Here is a 13,559-nt window from a genome sequence, read left to right as displayed (position 1 = left end):
CCGGACCAGCTGGTAGGTGAAGTGCGGAGGGATTTCCTAAGGTCTTTGAGGATCTTTAGGTGCACAAGTTGTCTTGTTGTTCCTCCGTGTGCTCCTAAACCTCTTAGATAATCCCCTTAAATAGCAAGACTAGGGCAGCGTGGGATTTATTTTAAGCCCTTTCAAAACCAGATTTTATGGTCAGGTCTTGGACTCTGTCCCCATTCAGAAGTGTTTAAAACTGTCGTTTATCCAAACCGGATCATTTTGTCGCTGTGGACTCCACCGAGGGGCAGGAGAGATTATCCCGGGCAAAGCCTGGCACTGGGATGGCTGCCGTCCCCGTCCTGCGTGATTTCCCACGGTGGCGTGGGAACGTGCTGGGGCTGCCACGGTCAGCAGCGCTGGGGTGCCGAGAGGAGGCGGGCGGAGCCCTCCCCGTGAAACGTGGGTTGGTTTGCCTGCAAACATCCCCGGGCTGCGTGTGCCTGGGGGGACGGGGGAACCGGGTGGAGACCCGGGATTTGCTGCTGTCGCCCGGTTTTGCCCCAGGCGAGAACAATCCCGCAAATTTCCTACGTTCGTGATCGGTGCTGTGGCCGGCTGCGGCTTTAAGCGCGGTGGGCGGGCTGCGGGAGGGGAAGGGAAGGGAAAGAAGGGGAGGGGAAGGGAAGGGAAAGAAGGGGAGGGGAAGGGACTGGCGAGCTGTTCCGGCCGCCCCCCGCCCCGCCCCGCCCCGCCCCGGCTGGCAGCGGGCGCGGCTGTTCAGAGGTCCAAGTTGCCTTGGTCTGCAAAAAAAAAAAAAAAAAAAGTAAGTTTCCCCCCCCTTCCCCCCCGCCAACACTCCCATTCCCCCACCTCCTTTGCAAGCCGCGAAGCCGGTGGGTGCCGGGGACGGGACGCTGCGGGGGAGCGCGTCCGACAGCGGGAGGTGCTGGGGCGTCCCTGGGGGGGGGGGGGGGATCGGGGATCCCTGTCCTGGGAGAGCAGGGGAGCCCTCCGTGCCCTGGAGCCGCCCCCCAGCCCCGCTCCCGGCCCGCCTCCCACTCCGCGGGTGGCCGGCTCCTCTCACGCATGTTCGGTGGCCTTTCTCAGCGCCCCCCCCCCCCCCCCCCCCCCCCGAGCTGTTCAAAGCCGGGGCGCTGTGCCTGGGAACCCCCCCGAGCCCTTTGCTCCTCAGCGCACACTGAAGCTGAGGCCCGAGGACGCGGGGGGGGGGGGGGGGGGCAGAGGGGTCACCCCGGCTCTGCGTGGCCGGCTGCGCTCTGCGTCTTGGCCGTGGGAGGTGGCAGGACCCGGGCTGGGTGACAAACCCCGTTCCCCTCCCTGTCAGCCCCCTCTCTGCCCGGCCACGGCACAGCCCCACGGCACAGCCCCACGGCACAGCCCCACGGCACAGCCCCACGCCGCAGGGCAGCGCCTCTAGCAGAGGGCTGCTCACTCCAGCACCCCATCCTGAGAGGTGAAGGGGGGGTGCGGGACCAGGCTGGTACCCCCGCCTGCCTTGTAGGGAGCATGTTGGGCTGGGGAGGGACGGAGAGAGGGAGGTTGGGGGGTTTCCCTCCCCAGGGCAGGTTTTCCCGGCATGCAGGATTTAAACTTCAGGCTCAGTGAGACGGAAATTCCCCATCACTGCAAATGCAAGGAGACGTGCCAAAGCGGGGACTGGGAAGCAGTCGTCTTCTGCTGGCGAGGGGAAGGGGGGTTGCTTGGCAATAGCTAGAAAAAGCCCTAAAGAAAGTTAAAGGAGGAAATCAGCCATGTAAGCATTTTGTTCTTATGGGTTTTGACAGCTGATTCTTTTTCTTCTTTTCTTAACAGCTTAGTCTCTCAGAGCCTGCTTCTTGCTCCCCTCCCATCCCTCTGCTCTTTGGGAGCAGCACCAGTTTCATAGATGATTTAGAAAATGAACCAATCTGCCCTCTCCAGATTTATTGGTATTAATATATGCTGTTTTCCCAGAGATCAGGCTGAGAAAGCAACACAAGGTGTTCGCTTCCCTAAAGCACCAAAAATGTGAAGGTTGTCTCTGTGCTTGTGGACCATGGGGCTGGGTCTCCAATGCTGGTTTCTCCTGTGGGACTGACACCGCTTTGGGACTGTCCCAGGACTTATCCCACTCCCGAGTAGGGGCTTCCTGCAAAAATCCACTTTCTTTGAGGTTTTGAGGAGAAGCAGGGTGCGTGTGTGTTGTGACATCCCTGGGTTGGTGTCACCCATGCCGGTGTTGGGGCTGGGCAGGGTGGTGGATAAGGTGTGGGGCAGCTGGGGGCTGCTGTGCCCCTGGACACCGCATCGCCGGCAGCACCTCTGGGACAGACCGGGTTGCAGAGACAGATATCTCATCTCTGCGTGTCTGGAAGCAGCAAATTGCCACAGCTGATGCTGGGCAAATTTCTGTCTCTTTAATTAAAAGGTTTTTGATGACAGAGGAGTAGAGAGCAGCATGAGGCGGGTGATCACTGGAAGTGCTGGTCTTTGCCGACCAGTTCTGCAAGTTCTGCCGCCCTCGTGTACCCAGAGTTCCAGGGCCCAGCTGCTGCAGGGAAGGGGATCTGTGGCTCAGGGGCCGTGTCTCCCGTGGGACTTTGGGAAGTGGGGCTGCTCCTCTCCCCTGCCTGATATCCTGGGGGGGTGACAGGGGGACTGGGGCAGGCGAGAGGGCCCAAAGTGCCCCGGAAAGCAGCAGCGAGGGTGGCGGTGGGCAGCCCTGGCTGGTGGGCTGGAAATGCAGCGTCAGACACCCAGCTGCTAAATATAGTCCCCAGACATGATCAAAGAAGGCAGGGCCCCTGCATGCTCCCGCTCGCTTGCCTCTTCCCGTTTCCCCCTCTTGAGCTTTGAAGAGGAAAAGCTCTCCTTCCTCTGGCTGCTTGTGCTGTGCTGGAGCAGGTGTCCCCTCTTAGGGTGGAAATTTTGACCTGGAAGCAAAAGGGGACCTGTTTGGGCATGGTGAGCTTAACAGGCGGCAGCAGGGAGGGTGCAGGGGGGGCTGTGCGTGCATGTGGCACGTCTGGGATGCAGGGGCAGCACTGGGGTCTGGCTGGGGTGTGCCAGCCTTGGCAGCTCTCGCTTGCTGGGGTTTTGTCCTCGACTGTAGCTTTTCGAGAAAGAATAGAGCACACATCCTGGGAGACAGGAAAGTGTTTTCTGGGTCTTCTATCCTAAAAATGTACATTGATTGCCCTCTGTTCGCAGCACTCAGTGAAAGTGTTGGGACATTGTGGCCCCAGAGCACTTCTCAAAGCTCTGGGACTTGGCAAAGGGGAAACTGAGGCACAGGGCACTTCTGCGTCCTGAGCAGCTGCAGACCCCCAGATAATCATCCATATTCTATGTTCTGCTCCTGCTGTTGGCTGCCCCAGGAGCAATGAGAGCTGGAGACTTTGTCCCTCCTCAGTGCTGGTTCCCCCCTAGAAGAGAGCTGAGCTGGTGCTGGCCTGGGGGAGCTCACTTGTGCTTTTCCTTCCCCTCGGGGAGGATGGTTCAGCATCTGGCAGCTCTGCTCAGGGAAAAGTCCATCTTGTTCAGTGTGGTGTGGGTCACTCGAGGAGATGGGTGCTGGATCGGGTGGGGAATGGGGGTTGTGTGCAGAGAAAGTCTAGTGCTCAGTTTTTCCTGCGGTAACCTGGAATCTTATCACAAAACGTGTTTTGTTTTTAGAAAACTTCATTTTCCCCTGAAGGTGTATGAATACAAAAATGTGCTCCAAGCCCTCCAAAAAACTTTACTTTTGGATGGAAAATAATATTTTTTTTTTTCACCATTTTTTAGGGTATACTGAACTGCTCTTCTCCCACGGGTGTGCTGAACTATTGCCCTTTCCTTACTATTAACTGAAGCAATAGGTGCTGAGCTCATGCTTTGCTCCCAGGACACGTAGGAGTTTTCTCCTTTCTCACCCTGCCAGACAGGAGTTCCCACCTGCAGTGGCCCTGCACCTTTGCCCCTGCCAGCTGGGCTTTGTGGGACACCCTGTTCTTCAGGACAACTTTGACGGTGCCTTGTCCTTTGGGTTGTTTCTGCATATATTTTAGTTCTCTTATAGCATGTGTGTTGTCCCTGTGAAGGTGCCAGTTTGGAAGAGCTGCTTGCTACTACTTTTGCTCATCTTTCTTTTCCTCTGTGTGAAACCCCAGGGTGGTCAAACAATCAGAGGAAATCAGAAAAGATGTGGCCGTTTTGGGGACTGGACCTGAACCGAGTCCGCTGTGACCTGCTCTTCACAGAATCCATCAATCAAAGGATGCAGGTTCCCAACAGGCTGAAGGTAGCAGATAGCTTCAGTCCTGTGGATGAGGAGACAGTGACAGAGGACATCCCTCCTTCCTTTCGGATGCACATCCCTGATAGGATTTCTCTTGCAGGTAATGTCCTGGGTTGTCTTTTGGGGTGGCTGAAGGTTGTTGGGACTCTACAACATCCTAGGGAATAGGACCCCTTTATAAAATCCTCGGTGGTTTACTTTGCAAGAGGAGAGGGCAGGGGCAGATATTGTAGTCAGCTTTCTTCTGGAAGGTAGGACAGGATGGTGAAGAGCTGCTTGGGGAGAGGTGGACAAAGGTGACCAACAGAAGGCAGGAGGGGGTCTTAGTTCCAAAAGGTAAGGAGCAAAATGTGGAGGCATCTCCTTCCACATCTCTTACAGGTACCGCTTGGCCTTTGGTAGGCTCCCTGCTTTGGGATGCAGAGACATATGGCTCTGTCTCTTTGAAAAACAGTTCTGAAACCTCATTTTCCTGGAGCGGTGTGTCCGGTTGCTTTCCAGTCCATGCCCCTGCGGGCTGTCCTGCCTCTCATGCCTGTGGGACATGGTGTTTGATGTATGTCTGGTACTAGACACAGGGTTGGCTCTCCTACATGGGTGGATCTCTCTTCTCTCCTGTCTTGAGGGCATGCAGGTTGGTTTAATTCTTCCCTCTCTCCTCTCTGCAGAAATATCAGATGCCAGTCTGAGGCCCATCCTGTTGAACCAGCAAAGGAAGGTCCCCTCTGTCATGGAGCACATGTCCCCAGACTGCTCTGCACAGCCTGCCCACCTCGGGGAGCTCCCTTTTCTGCACGTAGCCAGCAGATCAAGCTCCCAGAAACGCAAGCGATCGGTACTATGTTGAGAGCGGACAGGCTTGCCTGTGGTGGGAGGGGGGAACAATCCCAGTGCTGGTTTTCTCCAGAGGTCTGTTATCAGCCCAAGCCAGAATTCATCTTCCAGAGTGCTGCCTCCTCCTAGGAGGTCCTGGAAGTCCTAGGAGTGAGCGTGTAGGGGCGGTGGGATCTCTGTCTGTCCCATAACCAGTACGTACCTGTGTGCTGGAACATCGATTCAGCCAGATCTCCTACTGCATTTTGTGAGCAGGAGATAGGCTGAGATAGGTGCAGTCCCCCCACAACCTCCTTCTGCTACTTTTGAAGTCCATTTTCAGCCACTGTTTCTCTTGGATGAAGTACGAGATGGAGCTGTTTCATCGTTGCAGCATAAAGGGTTCTGGTGTCAGAGCTGAGAGCAGATTTTAACTTTGTGTGAAACTAATTCAGAGAGGCCCTGACGTGGGCAGGCAAAGGCTTAGTTTGGCTGCTGGAGCTGCTGATCTGCCTTCTCAAGTGTTTTCACCTCCTTGAGATTCAAGAGCTGTTCCCAAATGCGTTAGGTTCAGGATTTTTGACCCAAATAGAGATCAGATCAGCAGGCTCCTTGCTGGTGACCCTCACCCTGCTCTGAGCATGTCTCCCCACCCTCTCCAGCATCAGATCACCAGGTTTGGGCCTCATGACGCTCCCACCACTGAATGCTTTCCCCATGCTGATGGGCTCCTGGCACTGCAGACCACGCAGGGCACTGGGCTGTGCTCGCCCTGTGCAGGGTCTCTGTGCTAACGCGGTTGTGTTTGATGCCAACAGGGCCATCACGGTAGCAGATCACGGCGGGAGAGGACTCCAAGTGACTGTGCCCAGCCGGTCCTGCACAGCCCAGGCCAGCACCAGGAGCGGTGAGCACGAACCCAGAGCTGTCTGGGGTGTGTGGGGATCAGCATCTTCTGCCGTCTGTGCTGCTTTGATGCTCTCTGGTGTCGCTGCCCCGAGGTGTGGGGGGTATCCAGACTGGGTCAAGGCAGTTCCTGGCAAGGCCTACGCTTGCACAAGAGGAACATGGCATCTGGTCTCAGAGAGGTTTGTGCCAGGCAGTGTTGAAGGCAGCTGTGTTGGTCCCCAAGGTGACGAACTCTGCTAAGATGCACATGGGAGAGCATGTCCCCTCTTGCATCAGGCTGGTGGGACTGCTGTTGGTCCTTGCCTGGCTGCTGGGCCAAGAGGACCTTACAGCCCATCCTGGCTTGTCCTAGTCTCTCTGGCTCTGTCCATCTTCCTCTTGGTGCTCTGCAATGTGCTCTCCACCAGCGTGGTAGAGTGCTGGGGACTGTGGGCAGGTGACCACTGGCAGCGAGGCACCAGGGCTTAACCAGGTTTCTACAGGCGCTGTTGAAACTTGCGGTGCCTTGCAGACAGGGTGGGCTAAGAGCACACTTGCTTTTCAGCTCTTTGAGCATCGCCTGTGAGCAGTAGCATGGTGATAGTGATCCTCTGCTCATGACCTTGGGCTCCAGAGTATCTCGAGTGGAGAAACTGTCTCTAACTTAACCCTAGAGCAGAGCCCCCTTTCCTCTTAGAAGCTCAGGGTTGTCCTGGGTGGCAGGAGAGCTGTTTTCTGCAACTCCTGTAAGAGCAGCTGATGAAGGTCTGGTTATTGCACAGCCATGGTTAGCTTCAGAGGAGTCGGGTGACTGCCTCAGAGCTTTGGGGCTGCTGGAGGGGCTTCTCCCACCTGATGATGTGGGTGTCTGTGTGCTGATGACATTGCCCAGAGATGCTTGGAGCTGCTGAAGCGATGAAGGGCACCACCAAATGCCAGGCTGGGTCCATGCTGTACGAGTCCAAGAAATAACAGGCGTGATTCTGTGTGCACCCCAGGCCAGATGCGTGCCCCCCGCCCGCGCGCAGTGCCCCACTCCCCCTCCTCACGGAGACGGGCAGGATCTACTCCATGCAGAACATCTTCCAGACCATGTACCTCCTGGGCCAGGTACTCTTCCACCGTGTCCAGGGCTCTCTGCAAGACCCACTGCCATCCAGGTGACTTTGGCTCGTCTTGAGCCACCTCCCTGTCATTCTGCAAGGACTTGCCTTTGCCTTGCTAAGGCATGAGCTGGGCATGAGCTCTGTAAACCACAGGCTGCACAGCGCAGGAGCAGGATGGTCCTGCATGGCTGCCCCAGCCTCTCCTTCTCACTTGTCCTGCCTGCCAGCTCTGGGTGCCTGGCCCAGGAGTGCCTGGTGCAGCCCCCCTGGGTGCACCCTGCTAACCTAGCCCAGCTTGTGTCTCCTGCTTGGCTTAACACTGGTCTCCCGGGCACCCTGAGTGATCAAACGCTGTCTGTGACATTGCTGGGATTTCAGCTGCTCTTCACTGCTAAGCAAGTACTAATTTTTATGCATGCCTTGGTAGCTTGATGGAGAGAAATGCATGAAGGGAATCAAAATCCAGAATAGATGGCTTGACCCAGGTTCCATCCCTGAGACACCCTCTCCTGCAGGCTCTCGGCACCCTTGGCTGTATCTTGGTCACTCATGAATAACCTTTTCTATGAACTGGCTGCACCAAGTTACTCATCCCATAGCCGATGCCTCTGGCCAGGGTGCAGTATTCTTGCATGCTCACTGGAGCAGGTATCCAATGACCTCAATCTCCCCAGATGTGCTGGCGCATCTATCTTCACTACACTCTTATCTGTGCAAGTGTAGTAAATTTAACATGTTCAAAGACATCACTGCAGCCTTAAGGTGTCCCCACTGCTCTAAGGCTGCTGAGCACCTGGAGGAATGTCTGAATACTTCTAATTCTCCTTGAGCAAAGCCTCCAGGCAGAAAGGGAGGAGAGTGAGCATCCATCATCCATGCCATCGGTGGCACATCTTGCCTTCCCTCCCCAGCTGGTGCGGAGGTGCAGGCAGCAGAGCTGGCTTCTGCCTGCGGATGATGCAAAGTGATGTCCCTGCTTCTAACCACAGGAGGCTGACTGTCTTCAAATGTCACTTTTTTTTTTTTTTTTTTTTTTTAATGAAGTCTGGGCATGCCAACAGATCTGGTTAGTGGCTACGTAAGACCTTCTCCCTCCTCCCATCAGCAGTAGAGGAGGTTTAGGCCATGGTACATGAGAGATGGTAGCTTGTGGAGATGCTGTAATGCAGTGAGGTGAGTCCCGGGCCTCTCCCCAGATCGTGATCTCCCTTTGAAGCCAGCCACCTTGAAACATCTCTTCTTGGTACTTTGCATCACTTCAGATGCATACGGTATCTCTTTGATATGACAACTTTGCACACCTAAAAGTAAAAAAATGACTGAGCTGACTTGTTTGTCCTGAAATTTTAGTAAAGAAAAGTCTGGTCTCAGACAGAGACTGATTTGCCTGACAGTGACCTCTTGAAGAGTATGAGTTATTGGAAGGTGATTTCTAGTCTTTACTCTAAAGGGTGTTCACTTGTATCAACTGGGATTTTTCAGTCAAAAGCTGCAGGATGTGTCCTTTTTTAATGGCTCTGTTCTGGGGGAAATTGGATTTTATTTCTGTTGTGATTTTCATTTTACAGTGCAGCTACATTACATGGAGGTGTTATCTCACAAATGTGTTTTCAGACAGAGATTCACTGAATCTCCACGTGCTGCTCTGGTTTGTCTTCAGCGAGATAGATCAATATCATGTTGCAAACAGGAATAAATACTGTCTACTCCCCAAGGTCTCTGAAGGAGTGGTGTTAGACACTCATTAACTTGTACAGTATCAGTGGGTGCCCATGTGAATTACTGGTGTGCATAGGGGAGTTTTAGTTATAGAAGAACTGATGTAGGGCTAGCCTATGATGATAGGAATAACATACAGAACATGGAAATTTTGTTTGTTTCTCACTGTAGATCTACTTTATTTTGTGGCTTGCTGCTGTGGGCCCTGCAGCAAGGCTGTGCCTCCAGGGGATGCCCTGGAGATCCATGGTCTGTGTTGCCTCTGCCAGTGCAGCAGCTAATCCCAGTGGAGGCCCCCTTGTTTCCAGGGATGGAAGAAAATGGTGCGTGCTTGGGTTGCTTGTTTGTGTTTCAAGTTGCAGGTAAAATCTTCTATCAGAGCAAAAAGGGATACTTTTCTTGTTGGGGGGAGGGGTGGGGAAAGTGAGCTTGTGGCATCTGGAGTTACAGGAGAGGAACAAATCCTTGTCTCAGCAAACAACAGGACCCTTTTCTGCTGGCTGCTGCACTTGCTCAGATAGTTGCCCCCAGCTGATGGCCGCTTCCCACCAGCGGGATCCTCACCTGCTGATGTAAATGAAATCATCCTTCCATTTCGGCATTGGCCCTGTGATACGTATTTACCTGACTGGCTCTAAAGATGATTTATCCAACCCTCAGTGAATTCCTCTGACTATAGAGAATGGATGCTCGGTAAATATGTTTTCTCTCTCTTGGACCTCTAAAGAAATACAAGCATGTGTTTTCTCTGTTGTCTGTCATGGCATGTGCTGTATGTTTTGTTGTGATCACTGTGGGGTACAAGGTGGAGGGGTATAAATATGCATGATGGGGGTTACAAAGAGGTGTGTAGGTGCTGTGCAGGTGCTGTTTGCTCCCTCCTGATGCTGCACCCGGGCAGCACATCCCTGGCACACACATGCTACCTGCATGGCTCGGCTCCCTGTGGCAGTGCTGTGTGTATGGGAAGGCAATTGCACCTCTCAAGCAGTGTGTGTTTGTCTGCATCTCTGTTTTTCTTCCCCAGCTCCCAGGAGGCTGGCCCAGCTCCAGAGAGCACCTTGGAGGAGGTTGGAGTGGCTGAGATGGCAGCAATGAGAAAGCAGGTGAGATGGGGGTGAAGGGCTGCAAATGTTTCCTAGGAAAGCCAGAGGAGGGGTGGTGAGGAGGCTCCAGGGATCTGTTGCTCAGTCCTGATGAGCTGACATTGCCAAGCTAGTCCTGGCTGATGCTGCTAATGGAGAAGCAGGGGAGGACTTACCTGTGTGTTGACCCATAAAGCTCCTACTCTGAGGGGGGTGTAGGGCTACAGCCAGACCCCTCCATCTGCTGGCAGTGAGGGGCTCAGATGCTCTTCTGATGGGAAGGATCTTTTCCAGAAGCATCTGCTCAGGAGCTGAGGTACTGCTGCTAATTCTCCCACACAAAGATAGCTGCTGGGGGCTGGAGCACCTCCCTCATGAGGACAGGCTGAGAGTTGGGGTTGTTCAGCCTGGAGAAGAGAAGGCTCTGGGGAAACCTTGTAGCAGCCTTCCAGTACTTAAAGGGGGATACAGGAAAGACGGGGAAGGGACTCTTTATCAGGGGGTGTAGGGATAGGATGAGGGGTAATGGTTTAAAACTGAAAGAGGGTACATTTAAGTCAGATATTAGGAAGAAATTCTTCGCTGTGAGGGTGATGAGACACTGGAACAAGTTGTCCAGAGAAGCTGTGGCTGCCCCCTCCCTGGAAGGATTTGAGGCCAGGTTGGATGGGGCTTTGAGCAACCTGGTCTAGTGGAAGGTGTCCCTGCCTGCAGCAGGGGGATTGGAGCTAGATGATCTTTACGGTCCCTTCCAACGCAAACCATTCTATGATACTATGCTGCTCTAAAAAAGGAAGACCTGAAGGAGATGGCAGATCCCATCCCTCCATCCCCTGCTGTCCCATGGCTCTGGGGTGTAGCCAGTGCCCTGAACTTTGCTGCAGGGCTGACAGTGGCCCCACTGTTTCTCTTGCAGTTGACGAGGATCTCGGGGAGGCTTTGCGTGCTGGAGGAGCAGTGCAACGCGTGGCGGCGGAAGGAGGCCCTGGTCTACTCTGTACTGATCTCCGCCTGCCTCATCAACACATGGCTCTGGCTGAGAAGATGATTTCCTGTGCCCTGACCTCCCCTGCCCAACCCTGGCAGGGTGGATGAGGGCAGGGAGAGGATCCTTGCTTGCGTACTTGCAAACAGTAAAACCGCGTGTTTCTTCTTAACTTGACCTGCTTTTTGCACTGTAGGTCTTTGAGGATCTGTGTCCTTTAGGTCCCAATTACAATGAGGGTGCCATCTCTCTCCCATGCTCTAGCATCAGGGGTGGGTGAGGGAAATGATGAAGCTGGACCTTGTGCCACAGCAGCTGGAGATGGGTGTTAGGGAGAGGTGGGGTACAAGGAGTATGGCCCAGCAGGTGTAGTCCCAGGGCTGGGCTGTTGCTGCAAATGCTCTGTGTACACTAGCAGCCACCTTGTATGTTTGTTGGGGTCAGTGCTTGTGTGGGAAGCTGCTGAGAAGAGCCCAGGTCTCATAAGAAATTAGTGGCTAATACAGGAGGTGTCTGTCCTGTACAAAGCAATGGGAGACCCTCTGGCACTTGAACTGTCTACCAGAGGAGAGGAAAACCCAAGGTGTTTGGTGTTTGCAGACATGAGGTCCTGTCACAGCCTTAAACTGTGATGGGCCCAGTCCACTGACCACGTTCCAGCGTGGATAATTCAGTTCTGACCCCATAAAAGTCCTCAGCCAAATGCTGCGGTGTGTTCCTCATCTTCCACCCCAAAAGCTTGTGTAGAGTGGTTGAGTGTTTTTAAACTGCTGGTGAGTTTTCTTTTCTTCCTTGTGCAGCTGCTTTTTGGTGAAGGTAGTACTGCCAGTTCTCCCATGCCACAGCCCCTGCTCTGAGAGCGTGGGGCTCCCACCCCTGCAGTCACTGCTGTGCCACCATCTCCTCGGCTCCCATCCTGCTCGAGGCAGTTCAGCAGCAGGTTTGCAAATATTCAGATCCAAAGTGACTGTAAGAGTGTTGCTGAGGTCTGGTCTTATCCAGGAGCTTGGCTATTTCCCAGAGAGATTTAAATGGGAAAACTCCTCATGGTGACTCTGGATTATAAGACCTTGTACCAACTGTGATAGCACTAAACAAGCCATGGAAAATTGCTCATTTGGGCAGCAGTATATATTTGTTAGGTTGCCAGTGCCAGAGGGCAGGATTGTTCCCAGGTCTGCTGCCAAGCTGTAACTTCAGCTATGGTGCAAGAACACAGGTGAGGGGAATTCTTGGACCAGATGCTCTTTAGCTAAAAACAAGCCCAGTTCAACAGCTCGGCCATTTCATTCCTCCTGTGGAGTTTAGTAACACTTGGATCTGAGGTGACTTTGAGACACTTTTGGTGGTTCATCCAGCACATCTGCTGGAGTTGTGCTTGCAGGCTCCGGGGATAGGTTTTGGCATGGCTTAAGAGGACCCCTCTGTTCCACTTACAAGTAATGGTAGCTGGATCTGCGGGTCATCCAGATGTCCCAAAGCTTATTTACAGACATGGATGCCTGGGTGTTTTCTGCCTGCAACCACATCAGGCATCTGTGACTGTAAATCTGGCAGCTGGACACTGACTAATAAATAACTGTCCCACAAGTAATTGCAGGTCTGAGCCTGTGGCTGATAGCTGAGCTGAGGATAGCACTGAGATTTATTGCAGATGAGAGCCAGGATGCTGTGGTGGGCTTGGCGTGCCGTGCTGTGGCAGGGTGTACGTAAGGGATGGGAGCACTAATGCAGGGGTGGTGTCTGTGGCTTGTGGCTTAGGGATGCGGTCAGGGTTACCAGGGGACCTTGCATAACAGGTCTGGTTTCTCTTCTCTGAGAAGTGCAAACGTGTTTTGGAGGAAGTATGTGGTTTTTAATTTTTTTTTTTAAAGCTGTATTTAGAGTGAGAAGGGCTGACCTTCTGGGGGAGACACCACCTTCAAGGTGTGGATTGAAGGTGTTTGGAGGAGAGGTGATCAAACTGTATGTGTTCTCAAAGGCTAATTATTGGCAGGTTGTAGGTGATACAATATGACTTAATTAAGGCATAAATCCTGCTGTAAATCTGGAAACACTGACCCATAAAATGCCTATTTTAATAAACTTTGTGTGTTCTGGACATGTTTCTTCTGCCAAATGTGGAGTCTGATCCCGATATCCCAGTGGATGAGAACAGGTAAGGTTTATTTCCTTGGCAGCAGGACTCTGACCCAGTGCTGGATGTCTCAGCCACACATGCTTATTTAATTTGATGCTGGATTTCTGACCTCTTTAGAGCTCCAGGAGGCCATTTGGCCCACTGATGTAAAACAGGCATGCCAGCTGCCCTGGCCAGGGGGGAACTGGAGGAGGAGAGTTCCTGGTTAATGTCATCCCTGTTGGGGTGTGATGCTTTTATTTATTTCCTTTCTCTCTTCCCTGCCACCTCTTCCTGGCTTTTCTTTGTCCCAGGGCAGCACATGTGGCAGGGCTGGGTATCTCCTAAGGTCACCACCACAATGATGTGCATGGAAAATAGTGTCTTGTGCAATTCAGTGCCTGAGGAAGCTGTGAGGGAGCAGCTCCTGGGGTTCCCATGTTGCTTTTGAAGGCAGCTGCAGGCAGGGAGCAAAAGGAGAGGTGAAAGGGGAACATGTGCTGCTGCCGGTGCTGCTGGTTTGTGATCTGTGCCGGGGTCTGTGGCATGGGGTCAAGAGCAGGGTGACACATCCCTTGCTGGTGGGTGCTTCCTAGGT

The 13,559-nt window shown here is 53.5% G+C and overlaps 1 protein-coding gene across 1 annotated transcript; it reads left to right on the top strand.

Moving 5' to 3' along the window:
- The first annotated feature begins 345 nt into the window (after positions 1-345).
- On the top strand, positions 346-12,943 carry FATE1 (fetal and adult testis expressed 1). Its single transcript, XM_032995921.2, has 7 exons — positions 346-426; positions 4,119-4,346; positions 4,915-5,081; positions 5,878-5,966; positions 6,946-7,107; positions 9,800-9,878; positions 10,774-12,943. The coding sequence occupies exons 2-7, from the start codon at positions 4,151-4,153 to the stop codon at positions 10,903-10,905; spliced, it is 825 nt and encodes a 274-aa protein (XP_032851812.1). The 5' UTR covers positions 346-426; positions 4,119-4,150; the 3' UTR covers positions 10,906-12,943.
- The last annotated feature ends 616 nt before the right edge of the window (positions 12,944-13,559 follow it).

This window comes from Tyto alba, unplaced genomic scaffold, assembly GCF_018691265.1.
Source record: "Tyto alba isolate M040663 unplaced genomic scaffold, T.alba_DEE_v4.0 Super-Scaffold_5, whole genome shotgun sequence".
Classification (NCBI taxonomy): Eukaryota; Metazoa; Chordata; class Aves; order Strigiformes; family Tytonidae; genus Tyto; species Tyto alba.
This window is presented reverse-complemented; position numbering and strand designations above follow the sequence as displayed.